This window comes from Salvelinus sp. IW2-2015, unplaced genomic scaffold, assembly GCF_002910315.2.
Source record: "Salvelinus sp. IW2-2015 unplaced genomic scaffold, ASM291031v2 Un_scaffold2110, whole genome shotgun sequence".
NCBI classification, from domain to species: domain Eukaryota; kingdom Metazoa; phylum Chordata; class Actinopteri; order Salmoniformes; family Salmonidae; genus Salvelinus; species Salvelinus sp. IW2-2015.
Genome location: NW_019943448.1, coordinates 59,820 through 72,023, shown reverse-complemented (window position 1 = coordinate 72,023; position 12,204 = coordinate 59,820). Strand labels below are relative to the sequence as shown.

The 12,204-nt window shown below is 44.8% G+C and overlaps 1 protein-coding gene across 1 annotated transcript in view; it reads right to left on the bottom strand.

The window, feature by feature from the left end:
- Window positions 1-274: 274 nt before the first annotated feature.
- The window catches only part of LOC139022572 (ryanodine receptor 3-like), a 45,686-nt gene continuing 33,756 nt past the window's right edge, over window positions 275-12,204 (bottom strand). Inside the window, exon 4 of the mRNA XM_070439995.1 lies at window positions 275-427. Within this exon, the coding sequence (XP_070296096.1) occupies window positions 275-427 (153 nt within the window). The remainder of the gene's footprint in view (window positions 428-12,204) is intronic.

The window sequence follows — 12,204 nt, the reverse complement described above, 5'->3', positions numbered from 1 at the left end:
CTAGGGTTTTGGTATGTCTAGGTGTGTGTGTGTAGTCTAGGCATTATGTAGGTCTATGGTGGCCTAGATTGGTTCCCAATCAGAGACAGCTGTTTATCGTTGTCTCTGATTGGGGATCCTATTTAGGTTGCCATTTTCCAGTTTGGTTTGTGGGTTATTGTCTATGTGTAGTTGCATGTCAGCACTCGTTATATTTAGCGTCACGTTCGTTTTGTTATTTTGTATTAGTTTGTTTATTGTTCTTCGTTATCATTGAAGATGTATTCACATCACGCTACGCTTTGGTCTCCTTCCTACGACGAACGTGACAGTTACAGGGAGCAAGGCTGTGTGTAATATACATCTTACCTATTGAATCTTCCTGTAATCCCACGTCAAATGACAGTTTGTCTGTCAACGACCTTGATGTCTTCAAGCAGGTCAGGTACTGTTGAGAAGCCACACAATATGAAAATAGGAAGGAAAACAATTGATAAAATGTATTTACATATTTTATGATTCATTTCTATCATTTGCATTTACCAGTATACATATATACTGTTAAATGATTTCAGAATATATYCTGTTAAATGATTTCAGAATATATACTGTTAAATGATTTCAGAATATATACTGTTAAATTATTTCCAATTGTGTGCAAATCTCAAGCCATTGGGCGTTCTATCTTTAGAGGTTCTGCATTCTAATGTTTAGGTAATACAGTCTGGTCTGGTGACCTTTTCATTCAACACTTATCCACTGAAAATACAGCTCTGGTACTGCTAAAGCTTTCACAGAGGTTGCTCCTCAGTCACTGGAGTGGAGCTCCTCAGTCACTGGTGCTCCTCAGTCACTGGAGCTCCTCAGTCACTGGTGAGCTCCTCCAGCCTCTGGACCCTCAGTCCAAAGTGAGTCCTCAAGTCACGGAGCTCCTCATCCTGAGCTCTCAGTCACTGGAAGCTCCTCAGTCACGGAGCTCCCATCCACTGGCTCCCAGCACGGAGCGCTCAGTTCCACTGAGCTCCCAGTCACGTCTCCTCACACTGGAGCTCCCAGTCACTGGAGCTCCTCAGTCTGGAGCCCCAGTCAACGGGTGCCCAGCACTGGACTCCTCCGTCACTGGAGCTCCCAGTCACTGGTGCCCTCATCACTGGAAGCCCTCAGTCCCACTGGAGCCCTCAGTCTGGAGCCCTCAGTACTGGACTCCTCCATCACTGGTCGCTCCTCAGGCACTGTGCGCTCCTCAAGTCACTGGAGCTCCTCATCACCTGTGTGCGCTCAGTCACTGTGCTCCTGCAGTCAATGACTCTCACTCACGTGACTCCTCAGTCACTGGTGCCCTCAGTACGTGGAGCTCCTCAGCCACTGAGCTCCAGTCACTGGAGCTCCTCAGTCACTGAGCGCCTCATCCTGTGCTCCTCAGTCACGGCTCTCACACTGGAGTCCTCATCCACTGAGCTCCTCAGTCACGGAAGCGCCTCAGCACTGGAGCCTCCCAGTCACGGAGCTCTCCCAGTCACTGGACTCCTCAGTCACGGTGCTCCTCATCACTGACCTCAGCCACTGAGCTCCTCAGTCACTGGAGCTCCTCAGTCACTGGATCTCCTCAGTCACTGAGAGCTCTCAGTCACGTCGCTCCATCACTGGAGCTCCTCATCACTGGTCTCCCTCAGTCACCTGGTGCCCTCATCACTGCGGCTCCTCAGCACTGGAGCTCCCTCAGTCACTGGTCCCTCATCACTGGAGCTCCTCCAGTCCACTGGCGCCCCTCAGCACGGAGCTCCTCACACTGGAGCTCCTCCAGTAAAATTAGGTTAGTTTTAAAACGTTATGTTCCCCACATACACTCATTCCTAATAAAGACAACAACTTTTACAAGAGCCCTATGGGCCTGGTCAAAATAAGTGCACTAAAAGAATAGGTGCCATGCGGACCACTGTGAGATGAGGATCACGCACCATCCCGCTGAAGACGTGCGTAGGAGCGATGGCGGTGACCATGAGAGCAGGGTCCGGTTCCACCCGCCTGGCCGCCATGAAGGAGAGAGCAAGAGTGGAGTGGGAGAAGGGGCAGAGGGAGGGAGGAGGGAGGGAGGGAGGGAGGAGGAGGGAGGAGGGAGGGAGGGAGGAACAACTCAGCAGGTTAAGTCTGGGTGTGCATCCAATAGATGTAAATCCTCCCCCTCTCCTTCTTCCATCTGCACTGCGAATCTGACCGAGTATGGGAAATAAAAATGACAAGACTGAGAAGTCAACTTGCCGCTTTTCCAGTTCTCTAAGTGCACGCTGATGGAAATGACATGAGGGACCGACACACTTTAGCAATCATTGTCTGAGACAATGGACAATCTGCGTCCCAAGGGCACTCTATCAATATATATGTGCAACTACTGTACACCTAATGAGCCCTAAAATGAAAAAAAACAGAAAGGGGGGGCCCTGTGAGAGCTCTTGGAGCCCTATGAGAGCTTTGGGCCCTAGAGAGCCCTTTGAACCTAATGATAGCACTGTGGAGCCCTGATGAGCCTTTGTAGCCCATAGAAGCGCCTTGGGCCTCAGGATCCATATGAGCGCTATGAAACCCTGGGAGCCCATGGGAGCCCTAGAGAAGCCCTAGGATCCTATGGAGCCCTATGGAGAAGCCTGAGCCCCATGAGCCTTGGAGCCTAGGTAGCCTAGAGAAAGCCCTATGGAGCCCGGTGGGGAATCATGTGGGAATCTTGTGGGAATCCGTGGCAATCCTTCGAATCTTGTGGAGCCCTAGGCGCCGGTAATAAGTACGCACTAAGATAGGCATCGGATCCATCTATACGACAGCTGACCTAGTACCTCCCACGAGAGACAGACAACAAACAGACAAATGACATCACACAACAACACAATCAACATGAAACAGGTCCCAAAAGGTCAGAAGTTATCCCACCAGGTCATGCTGTACAACCGACCGCCTGTAGTGACCCCGTTCAGTTGACAAAACCGACATAAGCATTGGTCGCATACCGTGAACGGACAGAAAGTTGTAGTGAAACATCCCGTAAGAGAAAGAATATCTATGTAAAATAAAGATTCAAAAGAGTCAAATCTCAATCTCTTTTGATATCAATGAATTAAGAAATACAGAAAAATTAAAAAACAGACGTGAATAGTACTCACTCCTCCTCAACAAAACTCTAGAGGCCATGTAAAAAAACAAGATTACGTAACATTAACACAATAAACCACAAACTCCTTAAACAGTGTCTGCTGATCTATATCCCGCTACTAAGGAGTGAAAATAATGATTTGGGAATAAAGAAGAGAACTTTAAAGAAGATAACGGTGCCTTCTCACACATGCTGTGGATGGACTAATCAATCCACCATCTATACACATCCACAATCAAATCAATCACAATCAACCATCGATCACACCACAATCCAGACCAATCAATCATCTATACACACCTACTAAGTCTCAAATCAATCACCACCATGCTACGTACACACCCAAGTCTCAGAATCAATCAATCAACCATCTAATATCACACCACAAGTCTCAGATCAATCAATCAACACTCTATAGCACACATATCCATCAGAATCAATCAATCAATCATCTATAACACACCTACACAGTTCAGAAGCAATCAATACAATCAATCTATAGCACACCACAATCTCAGAATCAATCAATCAACCATCTATACACACCACGAAGTCTCAGAATCAATCAAACCATCTATACACACACAAGTCTCAGAACAACATCAAACCATCTATTATCACACCACAAGTCTCAGAATCAATCAATCAACTCATCTATACACACACAAGTCCAGAATCAATCAATCAACCATCGTATACCACACCACAGGTCCTCAGAATCAATCAACCCATCTATTACACACCGCTCAGAACACATCCTCAGAATCAATCAATCAAACATCGTATACAACACCACAAAGTCTCAGAACAATCAATCAACCATCTATACCACACCACAAGTCTCAGAATCATCAATCAACACATACACACCACAATCTCAGAACATCAATCAAGCCATCTATACACAAACCACAGGTCCAGATGATCACCATCTATACACACCACAAGTCTCAGAATCAATCAATCAGACCACTATACCCACACGACAAGTCTCAGAACAATCCACCATCTAACAACACCACAGTCTCAGAATCAAATCAATCAACCATCTATATCATCAGCCACAGTCTCAGAATCAATCAAATCAATGCATCTATACACACACAAGGTCTCAGAATCAATCAACCATCTGAACACACCACAAGCTCAAACCATCAATCACCATCTATACACACCACAAGTCTACGAATCAATCAATCAAACCTCTATACACACCACAAGTTCGAGAATCATCCATCAACCATGCTATACACAACCACAATCTCAAACTCAATTGTTCCTGTGACTTTGTGGACAGTCTACTAGTTCGCCGGAGGCAAGTTAATCAAGTTTTGCTCCATGAAGCCCCCAAACCCTCCAGCCCCCCACCGAGTTCAAACCCCAGTCCACGCCCCCAAGCCACCAGCTGGTGACCTAGATCCCACCCCACTGTAGCTGGGTGGTTGTATAATAAACCTGGACAAAAAAAGGCAATCAAAATAAAAAAAAGGAAGAAGGGAAGAGTATCCTGCTTCATCCCGAGCGCTGTTGAGGGAGAGAAATACGGAGAGAGAGAAAGAGAGAGAGAGAGCATGAAGCAGAGAAGACAAAGAGAAGAGAGAAAGAGAGAGAGAGAAAGAGAAAGAGAGAGAGAGAAGAGACGAAGAGAGAGAGAGAGAGAGAGAGAGAGAGAGGTATAAGTAGAGAGAGAAAGAGAGAGGAGAGAGAGGTAAGAGAGACAACGAGAGAAAAGCGAGGGGAGAGAGAGAAGGGAGAAGAAGAGAAGAGAGAGAGAAGAGAGAGAGAGAGCAGAGAGAGAGAGAGCAGAAGAGAGAGAGAGGTAGAGAGAGAAAGACGAGAGAGAGAGAGAGAGAGAGATGAGAGAGAAGGGGGTAATCGCGAGAGAGAGAGAGAGGAGAGACGAGGGGAAGGAAGAGAAAGAGAGAGAGAGGGAAGAAGGAGAGAGAGGTAGAGAGAGAGAGGGTAAGAGAGAGAGAGAGAGAGAGAGAAGAGAGAGAGGAGAGAGAGAGGAGAGAGGGTAAGAAGGTAACGAGAGAAAGAGAGAGGAGAATAGAGAGGAGAGGGAAGGTAAGAGCTGGGAAGGGGCGGAGCGGCCCTATTCAACAGCGTCATGCGACCATCATCACTGTAACTGTGCTTGCTTGAGGCTCACGAAACCGGGCAACGCCCGCCCCACTCTAATTACCGCTCTACCTGAGCTTCTGCAGGGAGTGTCAAATAAGAGAATGGCTGGGAGATGTATCCTTCCCTGCTGCCCATTTGATCAAACAGATTTAGTTATAGAGGAAAGTAAAACAATTTAACCACGAAAAAAATGGAAACGCGAGATAGAAAAATGGACCAAGAAGAAAGAAACGACCAAAACAATGTATTATGTTCCACCAAGAAGCAAGTTACACTGTAGACTGATCCAGTGAATATGATCCCAAGTCGAATAGTATCCCACTGTAAGTAACTAGATCAGTGAATAGATCCCACGTAGAATGATCCCAGGCATAGACCCCCGAATAAATAGATCCCAGTGAATAATCCCACTGTACGAAAAAGATCACAGTGGAATAGATTCCCACTCAGAACAGATCCCATGCAGTAGATCCATGAAGAGATCCTCACGTAAATAGATCCGCAGGGAATAAATAATACCTAAGTGAATAGATCCACTGTAGACAGATCCCAGGAATAGATCCCAGTGAAAAATCCACTTAAAATAGATCCAATAATAGATCCCACTGTAGACTGATCCCAGTGAATAGATCCCACTGTAACTAGATCCCAGTGAAATAGATCCCACGAGAATAGATCCCACGTGAATAACTCCACTGTAGAATAGATCCCATGAATAGATCCCACTGTAGAAAGATCCCATGAAATAGATCCCAGTGAATAGACCAGTGAATAAAACCCACTGTTGGCTTCCAAATCCAATAGCTTTGTTCTACAACTGTTGGTATGTCATTCAGAACATTTGAACTTCGAATCAATTGTGTGAAGCTTCCGGAATCACTGTGTGAAGCTCCGGAATCACTCGTGAAGCTTCCGAATCATCTGGTGAACTTCTGCAATCAATGGGTGTGAAGCCTTCTAAATCAGTGTGATAGCTCTGCAATCATGGAAGCTTCTGCCAATCATTGTGAAGCTTCTGGACTCATTGTGTAAGCCTTCTGCAATCATGGTGAAGCTTCTGCAATCATGTGTGAAGCTTCTGCAATCCTTGCGTAACTTCGGAATCATTGTGGTGAAGCCTGCAATCCATGGTGTGAAGCTCTGCAATCATTGGTGACGGTCTGCAATCATTGTGTAAAGCTGAATCATGGTGGGAACTTCTGCAAACGATTGTGTGAAGCGCTTCTGCCAACAATGGTAATCCGCTTCTGAAAATATTGTGGAAGCTCTGAAAATCATTGCGTGAAGCTTTCGGAATCATGCGTAAGCTTCTGAAATCATGTTGAAGCTTCTGATCATTGTGTGAAGCTCTGAAATCATCGTTGCAGCTTTCGCAATCATTTGTGTGAAGCGTCCGGACTCAATTGCCGTGAACCTTCTGAATCATGTGGAAGCTTCTGAAATCATCGTGTAAGCTTCTGAACAACCCAATTCAATAATATGTCTCTTAATTTCTGGTACCCTTGAAATGGGACTGTAGAAACAACACAGAAGAGGAAAAAAACCACAAATTCAAAAACCACCACATCTCAGTGAGGAGCATCCCGCCAACACCCAGGTTTCTGTCATATCCTAAAGTCCAAAATTAATGCTTCAAACCCAAACAAAAATATTGGGTAACGTCAGCTAACAGCTGAAGTTAAGCGTACCTTCTGCCATAGAAGATATAACAACCCCTTTTATAAATATTAAGGTGTAGATTTTAAGGGTTTCCTAATCTTTAAGCACTAAATGGTACTAAAATACTAACTGTAACGACAAGTCTAACTAGTAGCTAATTAGCTAAGTTCAGCACTTCAACTTGAAAATGTGGTTCACCAGACACATAGTTTGTGATGAGGGCAACACACAGCAGGCCAGATCCGGAGATCGTGTGCACAAGGTGAAGGAAGCACCAATGGATTCTAGTCAAGATTGCATAAATCAGTTACGACTTCGGGGCAGTTTAACACTCTGTTTTGTCTGTGACAGGTTCTAACATTCAGCTGGAGTCTGGCATACCGTGCATCGAAAGATCAGACCCCCGACTTTTCCCACATTTGTTTTACGTTAAAGGCCTTATTCTAAAATGTATAAAAAAATATTGCAGAGAATCAATAACTGAACCTGGTATAAGCGAATAAGATATCAGCATCTACATTTAATTCGTTTTAACTATATGTCCGTGGGTTTCAGTCAAATGAATATTACCTAAATTTGTTTTAACAAATTAAGTCCTCTGGCATGGCTAAATAATATCCAATCCATTCTCCTGATCTCATTATGTGGCTGATGAACCTACAATCTATTCAACAAGTAGTCCATAAATTATTTGATGTATACAATTCCGCAAAAATACAATATGATGACAATCCCCAAATAGGCAACACTTGAAAGTGAAAGTGCCAAATGCATCTTTCTTTCTTAATAGTTAGTGGTCAGTAGAGGTGAGCCGTCAGCAAACTAAAGACGAGCAAATAAAATCATACCCACTGTTCAGTCCGCTTCAGCAGCGTTAAACAAAGATAGACCGAAATACACAATATTACATGGAGTTTAGAAGTCACTATATAAAACTAAACCTAAAAGACATAAGTCTCCATGCAAATGTCATAAAATGGGTGAATTAACCAAAATAATAGTCCAGGTTTTAGTCCAGGCCCAAGGTCGAAATCCTCACTCGATACTAAAGTGCAGGCGTCTGTGGTTATCAACTCAACAAAACAAAATTCACTCACCGCAGTAATGGATGCAAACTTGGACACTGGATCTGATCTCGTCTGGCACCCAAGAAGCAGTGAAGCAAGGGCAGCTAAGCTTAACTAACTACAAGTAATTTCAATGCTAATTGTTTCAGTTTCGTGCCAATAGCGCCATAACTATTTGACATCTCTGCAAAAGTGTCACGGTTGTTGTAAGAAGACGACCAAAAGCGCAGCGTGTGTTGAGTCCCCACATATTTATTAAAGTGAAAATTCTCAACAAAACAAAATACACAACTAAACGTGACTATGGATGCAACCAAAAAACCAAAAAATATCCCACAAATCACAGATGGGCAAAATGCTACCTAATAGACCCCAATTAGAGCAACGATATCCATATTAGAGCAGCATCACCAAACATAGTAGAATATAGAAACTAGAACATCCCCCTCAAACGGGAGGAGGGAGGGAGGGAGGGAGGGAGGGAGGAGGGAGGGGAGGAGGGAGGGAGGAGAGAGGGAGGGGAGGAGGGAGGAGCGGAGGAAATCTATTGAAATCAAGTGGGCAGAACCGAGAAAGGAAAGAAGGGAAAAAGACTGTCTGGGTACTTAAAGCAAGGCATCACGTCTGAGGGCCTAGTTTCTCTGGGCTGGTCCTGTGGTCTGACAGGAGTGGGCACGTCACATCAGCTATAGAGACACTAACCAAGAAAGCAAGATCTTCCAGCTATCTTAAGTCCCAGTGAATAGAGAGAAAATATCATTTTATTATATCCTCTCACGTTGATCTCTTATTTAATACATTTTTATTGATAAATCTTAATTGATTGATATTATTGAAATACATTATTATTTTACTTAATCTATGGCATATATCCTTTAACCAGAATCCCCATGAGTACAGCAATTTCAATGGTTATTATGCCATACCTTCAACAACATGAGTTTGCTTCTGACCATTAATGGTCTTACACTGAACACCAGTGCCACGACTCCTACCGAAGGTGCTCCCTTCCTGTCGGCGGTGCTCGGACGTGCATCACTGCTCACCACCGATCTTTTTCCTTGTCTGTTGGTTTGTGTTATTGTTACACCTGTTTCGTGTACGTTTAGTTGGCTATGTAAGCTAGTCGGCCCGCCGCTCTGTGCGGCGCTTAATTTTTTTCCAACTGCTGTTGTGTGTGTAGGTTATGGTGCTTGTTTTCGTTTGGGATTTCCCTCTGGACTATTATCTGTTGGGTATCCGGTTGTTGCGCTATGGTGTTGCGCGCACCAAATCTTGCCTGTGCCTTAGAAAACACTACTCAGCTACCTTCTGCTCTTGCGGCCTGACTCCGCACCCACTACGCTTTTGTGCGTCACACACAGTGGTATAGAAACTACATAAAATATCTACAAAATTCACTACGTACGAGCATTCAAATCTCTAGAGAAACTGTGAAAGTGCTATCAAACTATGTCTTGACAGGTCTGAAGGTTACTGTGAACCAGATAATGTATAGAGGTAAGCAGTATAATGTGTAGGTTATACAGTGAATTACGTATACAGGTAATGCAAGAAACTCAACCCCCTCAATTGTTAGCCATCGATGAGCCAACATCTCCTGCAGGCCCCGGCAGACAGACTGCCCAGGATAAACGAGCGAGATACAAAGGGTCAAGGAGAAATAGCGCAGATGGACGGAGGGAGGAGGAGGGGGAGAGAGAGAGAAGAAGAAGAGAGAGAGAGAGAAGGAGAGAGAGAGAGAAGAGAGAGAGAGAGAGAAAGATTAGCCTGATTGGCTCTGCATTAACAACACGACATCATTGCAGGACTTAAACCAGGTATATTAAATCCATCCTTACAGGACAACACCATATATATTAACAACCCATACATTGCAGAGATAGAAAAGCAGTAAACCACAAACTAACATGAGATCTGATGACTTGCAGTAGGCTCAATACAAGTAAGTCCTTAAAATGAAGCGATGACATGATCATGATATAATCACTCGAAGAAGTATTGACACACAGCTTTCCACTTGGTAACCCACCCTCAAAGTTGGACAAACACCAGTTCTACAACGCAGATCTTTGAAGGGAGAACAACATAATATAATGAATTCCGATTGAAGTTAATAAGTTTATAAGCGTTATAAATAATGTAACAGCATCAGAAGTGCTTTCTGTTTCTCTCCTTGTCTGTGTTATGTTGAATGATTCCCGAGAGAAAGAAGAGATGAGACAAGAGAAAGGAAGAGAAAACAGGAGCGAGAGGAAGAGCAAGAGGAAGAGGAAGAGGAGAGAAGAGAGAAGAGAGGAAGAAGGAGAGAGAGAGGAGATGAGAGAAGTGGAGAAAGAGTAAGAGGAGAGTAGAGGAGATAGAGTAAAGTAGAGTAGAGAGAGTAGAGGAGATGAAATGAGAGGAAGGAAAGAAGGGGAAGGAAGTTCCCGCAATTCGGAGCATCCTGTAAAAGGGAGAACTCTGAGCGGGTCTAGCTCTAGCTAGGTCCTAATACATACATTAATGAGTTCTCAGTCCCTCGACATCCCCTATTGCACTGATTCCTCCTCTCCGTTGTTACGTGCTGCACCTCCCGTTAGTTACTGAAACCTTCATGGTTGCTGTGGAACACACAGGGTTGCAACACATGTCGTTGTGGATGGGGTGAATGCCCTTACAGAGTGTAATCTCTAGAGAAATGACCAGTACAAACCCTATTCAAATACAACCTGTTAACATATAATTAAACATTTAGCACAGATAAGTCAATTGATATAGATCCTACTACTCTGAATTATTTAAACAAAAAACCAAACCAATCAAAGCTTTAACAAGGGATCTGTGTAACTGTCCTCTATGCAGTACGTGTCCCTTACCCCATTTGGTTTTCCCAGGATCGCCCACCTCACAAGACTTCAGTGAGTGTCGTGTGTTGTGTAGTGTGTTGTGTGTGTGTGTGTGTGTTGTAATGTTGTTTGTGTGTGTTGTGTTGTGTATGTTGGGTACGAGTGTAATGTGTGATGGTGCATGTTGGTTGTGTGTGTGTTGGTGTGGTGTGTGTGTCGTGTGTCGTGTGTGTGTGTGGGTTGGTGGTGTGGTGTGTGTGTGGTGTTGTGTGTGTGTTGTTGTGTCTGTGGTGGTGTGTTGTGTGTGTGTGTTGTGTGTGAATTATTGTGTGTGTTGTATGTTGTTGTAACGATGACTGTTGTGTGTGTGTGTGTGCGGTTGGTTGATGCGCGTGCATCGCTGTGTTGTGTGCATGTGTATGTGTGTGAGCTTGTGTGGTGTGTGTGTGTACTCGTGCTCTCCTCTGGCATTGTTTGTACCCAGGAACGACCCTTCCATTAAACCGTTACAGGAAATCTGCTATTTCAAAAACAACAAACAAGTGGACAACCTGCCACTGTGGGTAAACACTCTCCATTCATGACGGAGATATGGCTACAAAGAACACCAGCCATGAGACCACCCATATATAATTTAAAACATGTTTTGAGGCTATAACCCGTGTTTTAGAGTGGAGGAGAGGGAAGAGAGGGGAGCAGGGGGAGAGAGAGGAGAGGAAAGACAAAAGAAGAAGGGGACGCCAGGAAAGAGAGACGGGGGAGATGGGGAGGATACGGGGCAGAAAAGGCAGAAGAAGAGGGATAGAAGGTTAGGGAGAGATGGGAGAGAGTGGAAGAGAGAGGGAAGAGGGGATGAGAGCGGAGAGAGGGGAAGAGAGGGGGAGAGAGGGAGAGAGGGGAGAGGAATAGGCGAGAAAGGAAAGAAAGGGAAGCGAAAGAGAAGAAGGCAAAGGAAGAGGGGAGGAAGAAGAGAGGAGAGAAGAGGAACGAAAAGAGACGTGAGGAGAGGAGAGGGAGAGGAGAGGATGAGAGAAAGCAGGAAGAGCAAGAGAGAGAAGAAGAGCGAAAGGAGAAGAGACCGAGAAAAGAGACTGTGATGAGAGGAGTAGGAAGAGAGGAGAAGCGGAGAGGAGGGAAAGGAGAGTGGGGAGAGCAGAAGGGGAGGAAGGAGTAGGGAGGAGAGAAAGGGGGAGAGTAAGGCCGAAGAAAGGAGAGGGAGAAAGAGAGAGAGGAGGAAGAGTAGGGAGAGAGAAGATGGAGGAGGAGTGGGAAAAGAGGAAAGAAAGGGGGAGGAAGAGAGAGGGAAGAAGAGGGAGAAGAGAGAGGGGTAGGAGAGTAGAGTAAGGAGGAGAAGAGACGTGGGGGAAGGAGAGGAGAGAGTGACAAGAGGACAAACATGAATCCA